Source organism: Pteropus medius, unplaced genomic scaffold (assembly GCF_902729225.1).
Source record: "Pteropus medius unplaced genomic scaffold, Ma_sr-lr_union100, whole genome shotgun sequence".
Classification (NCBI taxonomy): domain Eukaryota; kingdom Metazoa; phylum Chordata; class Mammalia; order Chiroptera; family Pteropodidae; genus Pteropus; species Pteropus medius.
The window spans coordinates 37,078,623-37,100,499 of record NW_024354875.1 but is presented as its reverse complement, the minus strand read 5'-3'; the positions used below and the strand labels follow the sequence as shown (position 1 = coordinate 37,100,499).

The 21,877-nt window shown below is 36.4% G+C and overlaps 1 protein-coding gene across 8 annotated transcripts in view; it reads right to left on the bottom strand.

The window, feature by feature from the left end:
* OSBPL6 (oxysterol binding protein like 6) overlaps window positions 1–21,877 on the bottom strand; it is a 181,122-nt gene that overhangs the window by 5,227 nt on the left and 154,018 nt on the right. For all 8 annotated transcript variants that reach the window (XM_039855937.1, XM_039855940.1, XM_039855943.1 and 5 more), the window contains 9 exons: window positions 20,425–20,558; window positions 11,731–11,838; window positions 9,937–10,074; window positions 5,802–5,889; window positions 5,056–5,309; window positions 4,207–4,344; window positions 3,788–3,851; window positions 2,293–2,371; window positions 618–762 (listed from right to left, as the gene is read on the bottom strand). In XM_039855937.1, the coding sequence (XP_039711871.1) occupies window positions 618–762; window positions 2,293–2,371; window positions 3,788–3,851; window positions 4,207–4,344; window positions 5,056–5,309; window positions 5,802–5,889; window positions 9,937–10,074; window positions 11,731–11,838; window positions 20,425–20,558 (1,148 nt within the window). The remainder of the gene's footprint in view (window positions 1–617; window positions 763–2,292; window positions 2,372–3,787; window positions 3,852–4,206; window positions 4,345–5,055; window positions 5,310–5,801; window positions 5,890–9,936; window positions 10,075–11,730; window positions 11,839–20,424; window positions 20,559–21,877) is intronic.

The following is a 21,877-nucleotide window of genomic DNA, read 5'->3' as shown; positions in this document are numbered from 1 at the left end:
CTTCGGGGCAGAGAGACCAGCGAAAATGGTGCTCTCGAGGCACTTCTATCCCAGACATCTTCTCTGGTTAATAAAGGTAAGGCTTTTTCTTGAACTATTTGGATTATAATCGTGGCAGAGTTGGATAAGTTTATATGACTGGAAGCTATCATCTATAATCATCCTCAGAAAAAGACCACTGCATTATAATTAGTTCTCGAAAATAGATCACTTGAATATGTTGTAATCAAGCAAGAATAGCAATAGGAATATAAACCAGAAGACTTGCTATAGGCAAGAATAGAAACAGAAATAGAAACCAGAAGATTGGCTATAGGCAATAAGTGTTGTCTATCATTTTTACTTGATGAACTACTGACTGGTTGCTTAAAAAGAAAATTCTTTAAAAAGATTTTTTTTTTCTGTTTTGAGATGCTGCTTTTTTTGACCTCCACACATTCAGAAGCCTGCATGCCTTGAGTAATGCCATCAGTTGGTTCTGCTATCTTACTTAAAATGTCCGTAAGGATCAAAAATACAGGACAGACTCATTGAGGCTGTTTAAAGTAATTGTTTTATTTCTTCCTTAGAAAGCATATTATGCTATTTTTTCCTTACTGTTATAAGATATTATTTACCTTGACAAATGTGAGTTTGCAAATGCAAACACTGCTTTTGGTATTTCTAATGGTTACTTCTCCATAATGCTCTATCCATCTCCTCCCACTGAGAATGTTGTGTATGCATGTAGTGACTTTATTCCACACGTAGAAATCTCCATACCTAGTGAAGAATACAACATTGATTAAAAACAATGAGGGTCACACGCATATATTAGTATTTCTACTAATGAGAATATTCTTTGGCCAAAGTGTCCTTTCATTTTCCTCTCATTCTTTGTTGAAAGTTTCTGTGTAATCAAGAATATTTATGACACGATTCATTCATTTAAGAAACAAGCCAGTGCTTTTTACGGGCCAGGTGCTAAAGCTACCAAGTTGAATAGGGCCTATTTCTTGCTCTCTTGGAGCCAACAGTATAGCAGGGGTAGATGGACACGTCAACAAATACTTATAATAAGATATGAGAACATGGAAGGGGGTGTCCTTAGTCCTCAGATCTTCCTGAAATGTGGGGTGAATGTCAAGGAAGACTTGCTAGAGGAGGCTGGGGAAAGCATCATAGGATAGAAGAGCACAGCACATCTGGGGACCTGCAAGTGGTGTGCTATCAGTGAGTGGGTGTGGCAGGAGGCAAGGAAAAGGTATGATGGGGCAGAACAGGAAAGGCCTTCAAGACACACCAACGAATCTAGATATACCCTGCAGGCAATAGGTCATCCTGGAAGGATCTGAGAGAAGAGAGAGGCAGATAGGGCATACATTTAAGAAAGATTACTCTGAAGCATTGTTTCACACTCTGAATTAAGACCAAAAATGTGAATAATTCCTTGGGAAAAGACTGACAAGCATAACTAAGATGGTACATATCCAATGCAAATTCCAGGGAGTAAGGTTACAGATTTTCTGTCAATGAACAAGATTTCATAGCTTGAAATCATATGGATGTTTTATATATATATATTTAAATAAAATGTTACTTCAAAATAAAACAAAATGCTTCTAAGTTTCAAAAAATATGAGTTGGTATGATGCAGGCACTATATACACCTGGGAAAACTTTTGTCCTCATGAGTTTGAAAAGATTTAAAGTTTATTTTGTGGTCCTGGGAATTCCTCCCCCTCCCCGTCTGTCTTCCTCAATATCCAATCCATTAGTAAATCCTATCATTCAAACAGACAAAACCCAAACCAAACCAACCAACTGAAGCCAGAAACAAAACCAATCAAGCCTTTGGCCTCGATGAAAACTTCAATTAATATAAAAAGATTTACTGGCTATCTCCACTAGAAAACGACTATAAAAGGATTCCATCACTCCTCCTTAATAAAATAACATAGAAATTAAAAATAGCTAGGATCTAAGATGAACTCAAAAGTGAAAAATTATATAGAAAAGAAATGGCTAAAAAGAGACCCATATTAAATGCTAACTAACACAGTGACTGGGACAGGTAGGTACCTGGTGTCGACTGATGAATAGAGGATGTGAAGAGATAAATAGGAAGCTTTAATACACACGCTAAAGTTCTCATTCATTTTTGTGGGAGAACATTCTCAAAACTTTGGTGAAGTTAACAGACACTTTGGCCATACAGGGAAATGGGCCCTTGGTACCATCTAGAGTTTCAAACACCTATTTCCAATTTAGGAAATCAGATAAGAGACCAAAATGATGACAAGAGCCACCTACTTTGGAAGCATGACATTCAGTGTTCCAACAGGCAGGATTTCCATAGACTTCCCCCAGAACTTGTTTTTCCATCTGATATCTAAATGACATAAACAGATGATAAGAAATATATACTTCATATTTTATAGAATAATGACTTACTTATTCTACAAAAACTAACTTTTGTATTATACTTTACATTTTACAAAAGAACCTTTGTAATCCTAACTGATTCTATATTGTTGATTTAACATGACAAGTGCCTAAGGATGGCCCAAGGTGAAAAGATTGTGAACCAAAAAAAAAAATCTACTATCAGTTTTTCCATAATACATGCTCCGTATTTATTTTCAACTAATAAACTAGGAAAAGCCTGGAATAATGTATGTGTACATATTCACATACACATATACTTCGCTATGTTTTAATGTGTACATAAATATTGTTATAAGTTTTAACTAAATGGTGGAAACAGTTTATACATATACAGTGAGGCTTATAGCAAAAATAAAGGCAGTATGACAATTCCATTGAAATATATACACATTTATTTGAAGAGTTACATGATTTGGGAGAACAGTACAAAATAAAACCTCTAAATACAGATAGGTAAGATTTATGAGAAAGTGGTATTAACTTAATGAACATGTTTCTACGCTGGTTAAGGTTTGGCCCAGGGCCCAGCACTTTATCTCACACGATAGCTTTATGTTTTACTCGTGATTATTACCTGTACCTTCGTAATAACCACCTGGCCTCATTTTGATGAACTTAGTGCTGTTTCCACAATATTTCTGACTCTTCATTATGACCAAGAAATGATTTATTTTCTTATTTTGCAATAAAGTGCAGTTACAGATCTCTTTCATTCTGTATGTTTCCAGGTTGAAGAAGTGCATATGAGAAGTATTGCTCTGTGAGCAAATAAAGCACCCTTCCAAACATGAAGGAACTATTTATACTTAATGGTCAAATTTACATATATCGCCCTTCTAAACAGATTTCAAAACATTTTATTTTAGGCAAGTTTGTAACATTCTGACTGGACAATGGGCATTGATTAAAGAGGCTGCAAACCCCTGAGCTTCAATGAATTAAAGACCAGAAATCACCACAATGTTTACACATCTAGACTGTGACCAAAGATGATGAGCCACAGAGCCTCCCTTCAGGATTAAGATCTCTTTGCACACCCTCAGGAAGCAAGAAGGCAGCATATATAACCTCTATGTTATAGGTAGACAATGAATCAAAGTGACAGCCCCAAACTGGCACAGTGAGCACAGAGCTTTGCTGTCCCACTGGGCTTTGCTTCCTAGGTAAACATTCTCGCCTCCTAGATAACATGCTTTAAACCAGAAAATCTAATTCCTCAAGCTGAACTCTCCACCAATTACAAACGTTCTCCGAGTCCCAAAGGTACAAATCTAAACTGAGTACAGTGAACCCTTGGAAACTAGAAACTGTTTCATAGGCTCATCAATTGGACTTTTTAAGTTGTAACTGAAAAACAAACCTTGCCAAAACACAAAATTCTTGGATTCACAGTGACAGGCAGAAATGGGTGGATGATGGCTAACCTGGTAATGAAAAACAAAACAGAAGGCAATGACAACAGTGTTAAAATTTCCATAAACAATAGTTTTTCTTGCAACATATATTGGCTATCCCTAAATGAAAGCTACTCTACTGTCCGTCTCTAATAGCGAATTATTCTCAAAATGTAGAAGTAAATTATTGACTCTTTTAAGACTTCATGTTCATAAACAAAGAACGTGAATAGATTTATTTAGAGGGGGCCATTACATAGGTAAACTAAATGAGTTTTTTGTTAACTGGTAGAATGATTGACCCCAAATGGGTTTATCAAAAAGCTATTTTCATCATCAAACTGCCTATGTACATAGAAGCCTCAGTGAGTCCAGTGGGACTTACCTGTTCTGAGAAAAAGCGGAATCCCTTGTCCTCTCTAATGCATTCATAAGTCTCTCCAAGGACAGGGTTGAATGGCTTACTTCCTGCTCTGAAATAGGTGGAGCAATATCCTGAAACTGCAAATGCAGCAATAAGAACCTGTTAAAACATTTAAGAAAGGAAAATAATATAGGAGAGACTACTTCCAGGACTGTTAGTCCCTCATTCCTCTAGATTTTACATACCCTCGTCAATGGGTGCTGACTGAATGGCGCGTGCATTTTCTGTTATTTGCACAGACTCTTCATAAACTCATGGAGGGAAAAGGTAAGTGGAAATGAGAAACTCCTCACATGGGAACCAGCAGGCAACTGAGGCCAAGTACTTCTCATTCACCTGTCACCTCATTTCCTGAGTATCACAGAGTTCAACATTTCCGAAACTCAGTTTATAGATTATGTCATTTACACAGTCTTAGCTCCATGTGCTAAGATTGTAGCTGCTGATGTTTTTCAGAGGACAGGTCAAGGTTTCTACAGTCATGTGGAATAGAGGCCAAGGCAAAGAGCACACAGGAGGTTGCATTCTCAGACTTAAGTGCCCGAACAAGTGGGCTCTCTTGGCATTCAGGACAAACTGATAAAGCAAGGCTAGGCACACCTTCAGGCTGAGTGATACCTTTACATCCTAACTTCAGAAACACTCTGAACCAAGCATAAGTCACAAAGTGTTTATCTTCCAGGAGAATTTCTTACCTATGCAGCGAGAATGTTGTGCAAAAACAAATATGCCATCATAAAGAGTTTTGCCTAAGCCTAGACCTAGGGTTGACAAATCCCACAGAGCACAGCTCTGTTATTTATTTATTACCATGCGCTCATAAGGATCATCGGTTTCCGAAGCCTTGTCCAGAAGCTCACTGTATTCTATTTCCTCGCAGAGATGCTGCAGAGTGTTGAGTGGCTCGTTTAGCTCCACAGGCATAGAGACTTTGGATAGGTCTTTACCAATGTTGTTTCTCAAGATATTCCACAGGTTAATGTTACTGGTGTCAGGACAGGGAGCTGGCAGGCGTGTCCGACGTCCGTTTCGGAAGGCCCCCCCTGTAAGCTCCCCATTTAAGACTGAAAGAGGGAGAAAAACGAGCCTCACAATAAAAAATATTTTGCTTTTCTGATTTCATAAACCCTGGGAGGGAAAGATCTTTTCAAATAATTCTGACTGTGATTCATTTCTTAAGCCTTCATTATACTCTCTCAAGGGTGAATGGAATTATTTCAATACAAGGTTGCTAATAAGTGCACAAAACATTAGTATGTAGTTTTTTCAGAGTGTTAAATATACTAAAATTTTATTCAAGAAAAGACAAGTCAAATTCAAAAATAAGAAGGACTGAAACTTTTGGCTTAAGCAAGAAGTAAAACTTTTTCACTTAGCCATTTACCTAACAGATTTTTCAACCATTAGCCTCAATAGATTATACAAATAAAAAACCTACTGAACAATCAGCTGCAAAAGGAATAATCAGTGAGGGGACAAAGTGATTGTTCACTGAAACACCAGCAGTGTGATTGGGCATGTAGACAGAACAATCTGGAAGCTCAAAGGGTGCATACTTTGCCGAGAAATGTTGTCTGCAACACTGGTGTTGTCTTCAGATATATTATCACTCACATCACTGATGTAAGACTCATCGTCTGAAGCCTAACGAAGGAAAGAACACAGAAAGGATAAGAATTCTTGAAAGTTCAGTCTTGAAAGTTCAGAAAATCAAATGATTAAATACAACAAGATGTTGCCCAAATGAGAAGCAGAGGTCATAGTGGGAAATGTATTTGGCATATATGCATTGAACACATGAGGATCTTCCCTGTGCCAAAATATAGGATTGGCTGAGAGCAGCCCTTGTCTTTAAGTAGCTCCCTGTCTGAGCTGGGGTGGGAGGCTGGGGAGGCCAGTACATAACCAGAAATATTTCAGTACAACATAGTAAGAATGTACAAAATAGGAGGCCCTATGACTCCCCTAGAGGAGTCAGGAGAGCCTGCCCAGAGGAAATAATATTTAAACCGGAGTTGAAAAAGTTGTTAGAAGGGGGAGAAGCACATGAAGAAAGGGGAATGTGCAAAGGCGAGGATCACAAGAGAAATATTTAATCTAGGAATGCTAAAAAGTTGGCTATGACAGAGGGTGGGGAGAACAAGAAGAGGGTCCAAGTATGAGAGCTTTTCATGTCAAGATAAAAGATTCTCATATAATTTTGTGAGTTGTTAAATGTAAAAGGATGATAGAGTCATACTTAGTTTCTGAAAGATACTTGGCATCTTTCTGCAGGGAGGCCAGGTAATGGGATATTGCATAGATCCAGGTAAGAAACACTGCCAAGCTTAGATTTAAGATGGCCACAATAAGGATCCAGAGACAAAGTTGCTTTGAGAGCCACGTCTGAAGTATAATGAACAAATTTGGCGAATTATTTGGGGTGAAGGAAGAAGAAACAGGAATAAATAAAAAATTAAGCCACTCTCTACATGAGAAAAACATGGAACTAACATGAAGCCAAAATTTGCATGAGAATAAAATTAAGGGACAGCATATGTACTCAGGGGAGTTAGAAACAAAGCAGATAATAAAACAGAGGCGCACTGGGAGAGCCATTCAGAGGAATGTGAAAAACTAATGTCTCTACTGCAGGCAAGAGAGTCGTTGGTATTTATTTAACTTCAAAATGAAAATAAAGCTATATTTTTTCTGCATATAAAAACTAAACATTCTTATTGTAAAAAATGAGAAATTACACGAGGGTAAACAGATTATATGAAAACCACCCATAATTCTATCACCTAAATAAAACCACTTTTGACATTTGGTGGGTATTACCCCCAATTTCAAAATGCCTATACAAACATATTGATATATCTATCTTTAGATACTAACAAAGGGAAATGGCTTATACATTATTTTATAGTGCTCAATATCTCAATATATTTCCGTTCTAATAAATATAGCTCCTCGTCTTTATTTGGAATGACAACATATTTCATAAGACAGTTTTAACACAAAGAATTTAACCGGCATTTAAGTTATTTCCAATTTTTTATTAATATAGACAATACTTAGATGAACATCGTTGTAAATATACTTCTGTGAATCCACCTGGCAATTTCATTATTCCTAGAAATAAAGTTGCTGGGTCAGATGGGCCTCTTTAAGCCTTTCGTCCTACGTTGCCAAACTGCTCTCCTGAAAGACTGTATGTTCTTACCGTCAGTATATGAGAGCATCCGCCTCTCCACACCTACTTCAACACTATACTTAACCTTTTTAGCATCTATCTACCTATTATCTCTTTTTAAAGTTTGAATTTCATCTTTTATTAATTTTTCTTATGTTTCACATGTTTTTCAGTTCATCATGTAGGTTACATTTTTTTCTTAGTTTCTATGCAGAGTTCAGTTCTTTCCAGTTTGGGTTATAGGAGAGAGTCACTCTACTTGCTTCAGCAAGGGACATGGAGTGTCTTTAGCAAAACGGTAACTCCAGGAATCACTCTTTTCCCTCCTGGAAGATCCAGAATGGAGGTTGCAAGAGGCTGCAGCTGAGAGCAGAGATTGGTGTAAAGGGACTTTGTATGATAGCTAAGGAGTTTAGGTCGTTATCCTAAGCACACTGGGGAACAGGAACATGATCAGATTTGCGTTTTAGAAAGATTAACCAAGCTTCCCAGTGAAAAATGGATTAGAAGGGGCAAAAAGGGAAGCAGGAAAACTAGTTATGGAGATTGATAGGGTGATGTAAGTGGGAAAATGATGGATGACTGAATTGGAGTAGTGGCTGTGATGCTATATGAAAATATGGATCTGAGAGTATCTAGGTAACAGAAGTTACAGAACCTGATGATGAGTGACTCAATGTAGGTGGTGGTGGTAGTAAGGCAGGGGAGTGAAGGAAAATACCCAGATATTTGATGTGAACACCTGGGTAGAAGAGTATTTAGATAAGCCTTATGAGAAGTATGGGTAGGTTTGTGTTTTTTTCCTTGGTGTGTGTGTGTGTGTGTAAGGGGTTTGTTGATCAATTTGTTTTTGGACATGATGAATTAGAGGTTCTATAGTGCGCCCAGGTGGCAATGTCTCATAGGCAGCTGGTTAAGTGGATCCTGAGCCAACTCTCACTTTCACTTTAGACTTTAATATCCGAATGCTAGCCAGATAACTCTACTGAGAAATCTGATAAACACATGATGTCTCAAAGTGAACATATCATCTCCATGCCCCTTTGCCCTCTATTCTCCTGTCCCTCCCTCTGCCATTAGGTTCTCTCTTCCCCTGGGGGTGGCACCACCCTCTTGCTTGGACTTGGACAACAACCTGCTTCACGTCCTCTTCACTTCTGTACTGCTAGTGTCTGGTGCAAGTGGCAATTGGGCTGTGCCCCCAGAACTTGGAAACAGGGAAATAAAGTTGCTTTCTGAGAGTTAAGTTATAGTTATAGTCATCAAATGATGGGTCAGAGCCCAGATGATGTAGAGTCAGGTTTGATTGTAACCTGATTGAAGAAGGAGAAGGACTGGTCAGCAATGGGAGCTCAGAATAGGAAGCCAGAAAATAAAAGGCTAGTAGCATGTCTCCAGCATGACGGTCCCTATGAGACTGGCTCACAGACACAAATACCCCATCCATTCGGCAGGGTATCCCTCTAACGAAAACAAAAGATTGGAGCTATTACATCCTGGCCCTCCTGGCCTTAAGTTCACTCAACTCACTTCTGCTCCCATTCCTTCCTTGCTCACCAAACAACCTCCTGACTACAATTAGGCTTCCCATGAAGAATTTATCTGCAGGGAAAGAGACACTAATCAGCAAGCATGATTATTTTGTCTATCTGATAGCATCAATTATCATTATGGATAATTAAACTAGTACTCCAGCTTGTGAACAGGATTTTCTGTGAATCTGTTAATGAATGACTAGGGATCTCAGAGGCAGGTGCATGGCTTCGTGTGGTAACAAATTTAGTACCTGATACAAGTATTTAATTTTACCTTTCTTCCATTATAAAAGTGATATATGTGTTCGTTATTTCTCTTTTCTACTTATGTTTTTGTTTTTAAAATCACTCATAATTCCAAATATCCACAAATAACTACTACTAATTGTCAGGATGTTTCCTTCCAATCTATTTTCTATGCAAATGAAAATAACATTTAGCAATGATTGTTTCCCTTTTGTAAAAATGCAGTACAGATTTGCAATATCAGATGACAAAATTCCTAGTCAACTGTGTGGGAAAGTGTTTTGGCTGCTTCTCCTCGGGGGAAAAAAAAGCATACTTGACAAAATTTCAGTAAAAAAAATAAATTTCTGCTACTTGACCAAAGAAGAGAGTCCCTGTTACCAAGACCTTGCCAAGACTCATTAGCATGAAAAGTAATCCAATAAAGCTTTTGTGATAGGCAGTGGTAACCCCCAAAATCATAATTACCCAACTAGATATGCTAGATATTATCCTTCTAAGCTCAAATGCACATCTCTAGCAAAGAAGTGTGTATATGTGTATATGATGTATATATAAGCATATATATAATGTACATACACATAGGTATTTGTGTGCACACACATGTGCAAGCACGAATGATTTTCAAATCCTCTTACTCTTTCTACATTTATTAGCTAGTCTCCATAACCTTACTTTCTTTAATCCAAACTCACAGTCAGAAGCAGTTGTGGTTGATGCATCAAGGAACTTTACCTCATTCTCTGACGAGCTTGCAGAGAGGAGCACTTCTTGGGCATCGAAGAACTCAGAGACAGACTCCGACATGGAGAGGCGGCTCTCATTGGCTACTTGCTGTGACAGGGGGAGACTGACATGAATTTGCTCACCAGCCTACAGGAGAGAGAAGCATATGGTGTAATTGTTATTGATACAAAGAATAGCTATTTGTTCAAATTAGACCATGATGTACTAGCCGGATTTCTAGAGAAATTCACACCATATGTTAAAAGAGTTGTGACCACAAGTAATTTTCACGTGCAACTCAGTAAGTGACCACTGCATACATTTCCTTCCAATATGTCTAAAGAATCTAAAAGGCGTAGCTGAAAGGTGCTGGAACTATGGCTTGATTTTAAATTTATCCTTAATTAATATTAACTGGAATTTAACAAGTTGAGTCTCTATCAATACCATGGATTGTGGAGACAAGTTCATTCTCATATACTTAGGTCTGTCATTACTAGCCATATTCTGACCAGTATAATAAACCTAAAGAAGTACTTGTAGAAACCACTACAGATATTATAAGAAAACAACCTACAAGACTAACTTTTGAGAAGGAATATATGTCATTTTCATGAATTTTAGCCAAAGAAACATGTGACTAGAGTATTAAACCTTATTTCAAACTGTATTTTTATTCAGTAAGTGATAACTACTGTTCTCAGGGAAGCTATTTAAATTTCAGTAAGAAAAATATGTAACAGAACTTATATACATATATTCTAGTACACATTTCAGGTTGAAAAAAGATTCAAACCGAGATTGTTAACTAATTTGTGAATGACAAAGTTTTAGAAATACTTCCAGACTCCGGGCAATTGACTGAGTATAACTGTCATCAGAGATCATGGGACCCATGGAGATGCATAAACATATAAGTAGACAACTTAAAGAAAGGCTACCTTGGGATGGTATTTATAAGCAGTTAGATAGTATAACTCTTGTACCTATAGATATCTATTAAAATATATGTTTTTGGTACAAATATAAACATAGTATTAGTTAAAACTCTCATCTCGTTACACGTATTACTATATCTAAAGTTCTAATATAACTGTTGGAAAGTGTAAATTCTCATGGTTATAATACAATAATTTTATAAAGGGTTATAAAAAGAATTACACACTGTAGTCCAAATACTGAACATTCCTCTATCCTCTTACCATTTCTTCAAAATTCTTCTGAAAAATGGAATAGCACCTACTTAAGTGTCAAATGAGATACCACATGTAAAGGTGTTAGCACAATGCCTAGCACATAATAAGCATTCGCTGGACACATGTTAGCTATTAATTATCATCATTATCATCATCAGTAGTAGCTGTAGCAGCACTATTAATATTATCTTAGAAAGGCCAGGTGACTCCTTAGATAGGACTTTTAAAATAAACCTTAAGAAAACTTTTATTTTGCACCTTTTTGGCTAAAAATGTTTTATTTTCCTCCAACATTTCGCAGGCCATCTCAGGATACTGAACATTTCAAATGAAGACTGACACAGACACAGAAAATTCATAGGCTGGAGTATATATAAACTAAATATTCAGCGGTATCAGGTGAACACAGTAATAGACAAAAATAGACACTGGTTACCAAGAATAAGTGATATCAAGCTCATATACATTCTTTATTCCAAAGAACACTGTACTGTCAGCAACACAAATATTTATGCAGGGAAAGAACTGCATAAAAATAAACAAAAATATGTAGTAGATTTAGATGTTATAAAATGAAAACTCTACATCTATTAAAAATGAATCTTACCTCATCAGGGCTAGGAATAATATTTACACTGACAACCTGATCACAAATAATAGATTCTGAATGTATTCTGCTCAACCGACTCCTCAGTTCAGCATTCTGGTTGAGTGCCTTAAAATAACAAAAACCGCACATGTAATTTCAAATTAATAAGCGAGCATAAAAAAGAGCAAGCACACAGGTACATTTTAGACAACAAACACTATAATGTTCTTAGCTGTAACTTATGGTTCCACATACATAAGACAGACCAGAAGAAAATAAATGGCTCAGAATTAAGGTATTCATTTTTCTATAATGTAAGACTACTACTTGGTAGGTTAGTGGGTTGAAAGAGTTCGTGGAGTTCATAAAAATGATTTATAGAATTTTCTCTCCCTTAGAGTCAGGGCCATTATATCCAAACCCTGTCTACCACCACATATATATTACATTTTATACCTTGGGATAAACACTATTATTCTTCCAATTCATTGTTCTAGTTTCCAAAGTTTGAGGGTCATCTTAAAACCAGATAGTTATCTTAAAAGTAATCTGGAAATGAGATGAACAATGAACTGGCTTTATATTTTATATTTTACATTTTTAAAACTAAAATATAAATTATATTTTAGTTTTGTAAAATAAAATAGCTGTATTTTCATTTTCCAGGAGCACAGAATTAATACATAAGACAGTACAGCAGAACTAACTCAAGTGCAGACCAAAAGATGCCTTCACTGAACAGCGTAGACATCAACAAGCATAATGAAGAACATAACACAGAAAGGAAGCTAACTCCAAGTTATCTGCATCACATTACTTTCAGCATCAATAGAACAACACCTGCTAGAACACAGTTAAGTGTGCATGGCAAGAAGAAAACAGCCTTACATAGCATGGTACCCTACAGGGGCCCTGTGGACAAAGTTACACACGTTACACTGATGCATGGGAACATGTTCCACATACATAAGACAGATACAGCTACTGGAGTTAGATCAAGTCTCATGTAAAAGACCTTTGTGAGGACTTTCACAAAGGCCTAGTGAAAACCTGGACAGCTCCTTTCCATTAAAATTGGCATTTAGAAGATGGAAATTAATGTTCTAGAGTGGAAGATAAACTTCAGGACTTAACTGAAGACAAATGTTGTGACATCCGCCCCAGGGAAGAAGCATTTTGCTTTTCTTTACATAGAGTCAACGAATACAATATACCAATACACGCACAAACATTATATGGTAATTATAACTCTGTACCTATTAAAACACCCAAGATAAATTACAAAGTGGCTAAATTTCACATCTATATAGTGCAGTGCACAGTCCTTGAGCATGGGGCATAGAATAGCCTCTCTTCTCTCTCTTCAATCCAGCTTCTGCTTTTTGAAGAGAAAATTGATCACTTGCAGCTTTCGGCTTTTGTTTAAAGTCCTTAGAACCAGTTCATAATATGTGTGTAAAATATAACACACTCAATCTGGTGGGCTGTCAAGTATTGATGGATTAAAGGTAGATACAGATCCTACAGTCATTACATTTGCAGATAGCAGGCAATACGCATTCAGTTTTAGTAAATAAACCATGTGCTTCAAAGGAAGAATCCTAATATCTTTATAGTCTGCAAAAGTGTTCTGAATCATTTTTCTTGGAGTAAAATCTCAAATACTTGGAATTTCAAAAAACAAAAACAAAAAACTGCATTACTACTATCCTTTGTGACTACAACATATATGTTTATTTGTCCTTATATTATTTCTCTGTCTATAAATATATACTAAAATTTATCTTAGTTATTGGAATAATTGGAACCAGATGTGCTTTTGCTATCTCGGAAGTGGGAGACCTCATGGTAGGTTTTAATTGCAGAATCACAATTTTGACCTCGGGGTTTCATACAAACCTTAACTAATGGTTCCTCCAAAGTGATAGCGCGCTCTGTTGCCACTGGAATAGAGTTAATGAAACAATCCCACAAAAATTCAAGGGCAAGATTAGGTAATGATTTTCCTTAGGGTAAAAATTTTAAATACAGGCTTGCAATTCATAAGGAAAGCTGTAGAATTGTTTGCTCTGGATATTTTAAAAAGTTCAATTCTCATTTAAGGTCTCATCATGTCCAACAGTCATTGAATGTGCTCCTGCCAACAGGTATGTGTGTGTGTGAAGGTGCACAAGTAACCTCCAGCCATTCACATCAATATAGAGTACGCTAAAATTTTTAAAGGAATATTTTATTAATATATATGCAGTGGTAGAAAAAAGTTGTTACATAACACACACACACATACACACAGCATGGCAAAAAATACTGTTTCAACTCTGACAACCCCAGTGGTAGAAAGTGTAAGCATACAACTGAGCATGCAACAGCCTGTTTCTGTGCGTCTTCCCCTGGTGGCTCCTCCTTTTGCCTTGATCATATGGACTGTTTTTGAAGTTTGCTACAACCAAGTGCCATGAATGACCTTTGTGGTGTAGAACTCTCAGGTAGTGCTCAGGACCACATTTACTATTTCTCTCCCTGAAAGTCAATTATTTTCTCTGTAGTGTTATCATGGAAGCCTTGGGAACACTGAGGAGTTGAGGTATTTTCAGTGAAATGATGCTATTAGTGATAATTAGCATAGAAGAGCACCAATAATGGCATAAACGATGTATGGAATGTACCCACGGGGCATGAAGAATGACAAAGCAAGGAAAAAGGAGGCAGATCACCAGCCACTCACGCCAGCCAATAAGCAAGAAAAGCTACAGAGACTTGTCAGTAATAACATTGGTCTTTTAGTGACATCTAGTACCAAAGGCCTAACAGGGAGGCTTAGGAACTCCACCTTGATTCTTCACCAGGCAGGTTCTCTGCTTATTCTCACTACTTGCTTTTGCTGGTGAGGCTGGACTGCACCAAAAACTCTCCACAAGGCATGCTCATTTCCCCAGTGCCTCGTGTCTCTCATATACATTCAAGGCTAATATATCCAAGAAACACATAATTCTTTCCCAATCTATAAAAGAAGTTACCATCTTGAAGATCTAAGGCAGAATCAATTGCCCAAATCCCTACCTCCTTGGCTATGAACTACTACCATTCATCCACCCAAGCAGACAATAGGTGAAAATTTACCTTAGACTGGGTAAGACTCTGGCACCTGCATTTTACTGAATGGAAGGAACTGTGGGTTCTGGTAAGGCAACATAGGAAGGAGCCTGATGGCTGGACAAGGATATGAAACATGTGGCAAGATAGAATCATCAGAGATTCAAACCCTTTGTGTAAAAAGCAAAACTGGTTTAAGGGGACTGAGAAAATGAGTTATAGAAACTCTTGAGGCTGAGCTACCAGGAACCAAATCGTGGGTTTATCTTAAAAATCACCTTGTTTTTCAATTTTAAAATAAACATGTACTATTATAGTACATTTGGAAAAATGTAAAAAGTAAGAAAATGTTTTTTAAAAGTCATATCTTACTATGCAATCGACCAACTGTTGACAGCTTGGTTTATTTTTTTTCTATGCATTTTTCACATTATTTAGTGAGTGCATACTTCACATCCTGTGTCTGCCACTTATTCTTTGCATATAAACATTTATTTTATGTTGCAAACTCTTCACAAATATAATTTTAACAGCTGTGTAATAAGCGATTATTTCCTATTATCGGGCACTTAGGCTGTTATTGATTTTTCCTAGAATAAATAAAGCTGCTATTTTTGTTTAAGTGCATATGGTTTTCTACATTCAGTATTACTTCCTTATGTCCAAAATGATATCAATTTGAATTTAATGGATAGCTAAAAAAAAAAAAAAAAAGATGTAAAGGATTCTATGAAGAATATCTTTGTACAGAACAAATTTGGCCAAGTCTCAGGGAACTATGGAATTCAGGAATGAACAAATATACACAGAACTTTTATCCCAACACTGAATATTTATTTTGGGTATGTAAAATGCTATAGACAGGAAGGATGGTAAATACTATGATTGGGATTTTAATTATGCTATTCTGTGCCAATTTTTTGTTTACATTCCCATACACATCACAGTTCATTAATTCTAAGATGCACATTTCCTCCCACATACAACACCTCTGAAGCATTGAGTCACTTTAATTGACAGCAGATTTTTTTCCCTTTCTTCGTAAAATGCACAAAATGATGGTACCTCTAACAATTGATGGCATATCAATTCAATGAAATACAGTAATTCTAGATGGAATACAAGGATCATATTATGCTGCTCACATCTGTATGGAACCAACACCCACTACATTTAGCACAGGCTGTGTACAAATTCTGGGGCCAGAAATCAATCACACTAGTAACAGTGACAAAGTATAATGTATTGAAGACAGACTTAAGTCGAATCTTTTATTACAGTAATCTGGGGGTGCTGAGGTTACTCTAGTCTTATTAACACTATTTGATTTGGGTTTTCAGGACACTAAATTCAATGAGACATGAATGTAGTATAAAGTCATTTATAAAGGGATAGATGTCACATAAAATGCCCTGTCCTAAAGGCTCAAATCCAACATCTATGCTGCCTCTCATGTGTAAAAGTTACTTTTAAAGTTTCATGGAGGTAAAATAAGAGAATTATGTATGTTTTTGTATACATATAGATCAGGGAAGGAATATCACTTTAGAAAAGGAATTCATGATACTGCTCAGCCTTGCAGATTATTCAATGCCCAAAGCAGGTAATCATTTATGCTATACATGTAGTGAAGAATGCTGATTTCGTATATTTTATATGCTATGCACTTTCCAAAAAGATGATGCAATTTGCCAAGTTGCTATACTTAAAATCTTTATTGAAAAGCATTTTAATCATTAGATATATATCAAATAGGACTTATGTCAAATAAAAAATATGCTTTAAAAATGTTAGACTAATTTAAGAGGTTATTTAAACATAGTCTCTGTCTCCTTAACTTTCTGGGGCAAGACTTGGCTTGGTAACTGGTCATAAAAAAAATATCTGGGGGTTTAACCGAAGACACTTGAATATGGATCAAAGAAGTTTTTAGGCTACCTAAAATCACATCATACTATAATGTGAAGTTACATTGATATAAAAACATATTCGGAACAATTGTCTCTATGTACTTAAGCTAGTTAGTATCTTGATCTATTCTAAGTGCTATATTAAAAGAGGGACAATGAAAATGGAGTTGGCCAACCAGGAAGACTCTATTACTTGTTTCCCATCTTCAATGTCTCCTTATCTGCTGGTTCCTACCTATCATGATACAAACATGCTGAGATGACTGCCAAATTCAAAGGTTGACTTTCAGTCCATATAATATTTGTTGCTAAATCACATTCTGTTAACCTTTTCCTTCTTGACACTATCAAAAGTCTTTACCCTTGAGCTCAATGGTATTCACGATCTAGTATCTTCAGCTGCTTCCTTTGGGTCTCAGATCTTCTTTTTTCTTTTTTTAAGCATGTCCTTCAAATATTAATGTTCTCTATGGCAGCACCATTGACCATTTTTAATTCTGACTGAAAACACAATTTATCAATATCTATAACTTCAGTAATATACTGTGGTATTCATATCTTTCTCCCTAGCCCAGACCTCTCTCCCGAGTCCCAGATCTCTATATCTAATTGCATGTTGGATGTCTTATAGACATTTCAATCTCTGAAAATAAAAAAAAAAAGTTTATTATTTACCCTTGACAAATCAGTTCCTCTTATATTCTCTCTCTTGCGGAAAAGAACTATCATCTACCCAGTTACCCAAAACAACCTGAAAAGTATTCTTGACTCTGGCTCTAATATTCGGCTGATCTCCAAGTCATGCTAACTCCTCCCCATCCACTAGTGTCTTTGAAGCCAAAATATCTCCACTCATTTCTACTAATTCTGGTACTTCCTTAGTTCAGGTCTGCATCATCTCAAATATCTTAAAGTTTCTGCCTAACTAATTTTACCTTATGCCATCCATCTTCCATACTGTCCCAGAGTATTTGTTCTCATATACAGAAATATGTAGTAATATTTTCAATTTCTAGAATTATCACTGCTAGTTAAAATTCTTTAAGGCTTCCCCAGCATTGGTAAGATGAACTGAAACTCCTTTGTATAGTCTTTGATGAGCTGGTTGCACCTACTTAACTAGCTACTTCTAGATTAATTCTTCCTTGTTCACTCCATGCTTCAGCCACTGTGAATTAACTACCATTCTCCAGATACCTTTCCAGTGGTCTAACCACAGATAGTGATTCCTTAGAAAGGAGTAAACTGTCAGTAAACTTAAATGCCTAAGCAATGCGAGTAGATTGATGGGAGTAGATAGCCAGTGAGGGTAAGACTGGCCCAATGAGAAGGTATGGACAGACACAAGAGTTTGAACACAGCCAAAATGCTATGATAATACACAACTGGGAGTACTGAATTCTCTAGTGGATAAAGTATAACTAATCATCTTTAGAGTACTGAATTATATTTACATCTTTTGAGGAAAAAAATGAGCTTTTAGTTAAAAAAAATTAAAAAACTAACAAAGATCTATGGAGGCTCTAAGTCTAGATGCAAATAAATAGGTTTTGACAAAAGAAAATATTTAACCCAAAGTATGCAAAGTTACTATAATTTTGCTTTATTTTAATTTTAAGACGTTAATATCAGGTCCTTCCTCATGAGCTATTGTCTACTCAGGTCTAATTCAAGGCTTGATTATTCCTAATCTGTGACTCTGCTCACAGCTCAGAGACCTTCTATTCTTCTGAACGACCAGAGCCATGGAAATTTGTACCACCCATGTACCAATATGAATGGACTACACCATGGTCCATTTAACAATTTCCCGAGTAAAAACTACTCAGCTCAGAAATCAGATCATGAGCTTCCTGGGAACATGGCCAGGGCTACTTTTATCTTGGTGTTCCACACCTTGCATGGTGCCTCATATACAGTCAGTTGAATGAAATACAATGAATAAAGGAATGAACAAAGGAGTAACTTTTAAAATTTCTCTTCATCATCATATCTAATCTCACCTGATGGCCCAACCCTGATCTCTATTTACCATTCTCTTAACGACAAGCAAATAAAAGCAAGCAAGCAAGCAAGCAAGAAATACATTTTCTTATTTTCCTTAGTACAAGTTTATCTTATATCACTAAGCTTCCATCATTAAATATATCTGAAGGAAACATTGCAGCATGTGGGGGGAGCGACAAGATTGTATTTTACACATTTACAAGATGACATTTGCTTGTTTACCTAACCATTATTTTGATCTTCTGATTCATGATACTTTCAGAATAATGATTCAGAAGATCAATTAACATTGACTGAGTGTTCAACAGATACATGACATGAGACTAGTCCAAAGCAAACCATTAAAGTGCTTATGAATAAAGCCCTCTGCAGACTCATACAACAGTTGATGCTTTCAATGCTCATGCTTCCAAATCCCTAGTTTTGCACCCGAAGCCACATATGCACCTCAACTGACTGTTTTATGGTGAACGCAGAAAGCGTGGCCCAGATAACGGCACTCAATAACATGAAACTTCACATTGAAAATAAGCTGACAGCTCAGGTACATAAAACATGGCGAGGTGGTTTAAGTCTAATTTCTAGGGACTGAGGGAAACTTCAAGCAGGAGCTGATCCACACGGAAAACCACTTACCCAGGATTTGCTTGCTCCTTCACTCTGATCCAAGGCACCAGGAAGTGAACAATATTTTATATAAACACTGAGTTCTCACACAAAATCACATAACAACATTGAATTCCCAAAGAAATTTTTAAAAGTGCATTTATAGACTAAATGAAGAAAATATTTATTTCAGAGAAAGTACTCAGTATAAAGGGCATAAGTGCAGCTTTAAAGGATTTTTATCAGAAATTTGACTTTGAAATACATAGGGATTTAATTAGCATTAATAAGAATAATATCATATATATTGAATAACATATATTACAATGCATAATATACACTGAATATAAAAGTCTAGCTTCTAGGGGCATAACTTAGGAATAAAATCCTAAGAAAATAAATAGATAAAATAAATTTTTTTCAGAAAAGAAAAAATAGATAATAGCAATCAGTAATTTTCAACATATTAAAGTGTGCTAGAAGTGGGAAAAATATTAAGTATGAAAGATCTAGTAGATTTTGTTCTATTTAACACTGATTGAATATATTCTGGAACATATTTTAGGTGTATAAATGCATGACTTTTTTTAAAAACCAGGGACTGCCTTATAAATGACCAGAGAGAGTTATTAAAAGTATTCAATCAGCCAGAATAACAATTATATATCAGCAAGCAAGTTTGGTTGATCTTTGCTCTTACCTTGACGTATTTTTGAAGAAATGTAATAAGCTTTAATACTGACACTAGAATGTCTTGGGACACTTTCAGATGAGTGTGCCATCCCCATGATGGACTGCCTCCACCCCCCAACTTGTGCCTTATAGCAGGGGTCCCCAAGCCCCGGGCTACTGACCAGTACAGGTCTGTGGCCTGTTGGGAACTGAGCCACACAGCAGGAGGTGAGTGGCTGGTGAGCGAGCAAAGCTTCATATGTATTTGCAGCCACTCTGCAGCACTAGCATCACCAACTCAGCTCAGATCATCAGGCATTAGATTCTCATAGGAGCACCAGTCCTTGGTGCCAAAAAGGTTAGGGACTGCTGCATTACAGGGTTGGGAACATGTTATGAGCATGAAACATACATTCTCGTTTACCTGAGACAGTGACTGTCGAAGCCGTGCCATCTGCGTGCTGTGGCCTTTATTGTGATCCTGTTCAGAAACCATCTGCTTAAGTTTCTCCTTCTCTATAGCTATGCTATTAAATGCAGACTTCAAAAGAGAATGCACTGGGTGGGGAGAAAAGTGAGAAAAGAGATCATATGGATCCTGAAAGAATATCTAAAATTATAATCTTTTTAGCACTTTAACTCATGCATAGATGTTTTCCGGAAAGGTTATATTACAGTCTAATTAAAAGCCAGCCTTAAAATGGAATCTATCAATAGTATCTATACATGAAACAAATATGGTAATGGTAATTAATCATAGTGATAGTATTAGCATTTCATACCAGACACGCCAACAAAGACTTGGAAGCATATAAAATATCAATATCAATGTTAAATATCAACATTTATGAATTAATCTATATTCCTAGAAGGAAAAGAGAACAAATTTTACTCTGCCACAGTTGACGAGAATATTTGAGCAGTTCTGTGTACAATGAAGACACACGCAAATCATTTAGAACAATCTAAAAATTATTTCCCAAAGGTATGCACCCAAAAAAGAACATGTTATGAGTCCTGCCAACATAAACAGGTGGCCAGTCTAGGAAGCTCTAGCTAGTTCTCTTTGAGTGAGGAAGTGATTGGTCTTAAGAACAGTACTTCCATTACTTTCTTAGCCAGGGACATCTGATGTCAGAAGTACTTTGGTTTAAAAGTAACAGTAAAAACAACCCCCCTTCCCAATTCCTGCATACCTAACATACATTGGTAAAATCTGAGGCAGTCTTTAATTTTAAATTACAAAAGGTTGAATTTCCAACTCCTATATTTACAATAACAGAATTTCTATACTATGCATGGTTTTCTAAAATAGGTAATTCTTTTTTAGTGAAGTTATTTTTAAAAGAAGGGGAAGATTTTAGCATAAAACAGTAGTCTGAATAAAAGGGGAAAATGGTGGAATCACAAGACTCACAATCTTGATTTATGTGCTACATTTTCATCATCGATTTAAAGGTAATAACTTGGTAGCTGGAATACATTAACTCCACTGGCAGCTCTAAAAGTGAACTCTCACTCATTTTAAAATTCATTTCTTTCTAAAGAGTTCACTAACAGTCATAGAAAAGCCCCTCTTTTTTCTAGCATAGTTGAAAAGAAAACATGTTGTTTCAACAAAGGCTTTAAAAGTCTATTGAAACTTGGATTTCCTGAAAGTCTTGGGATTGCAACCAAATACACAAAGCTTTCCTGGGGCTACCTGCAAATTTATCCATCTCCCTTTAACAGCTGCGCTGTACTTAACTCACACATTTGTTGTCTCATTCTACCTGCTCTCACACGCCCACCTCCCACCAATATGAGTAAAAGTTACTGGCTTTATTGGATGTACATCTGTGCCGTTATATAAACAAAATAACATTGCTCTAGTCTAA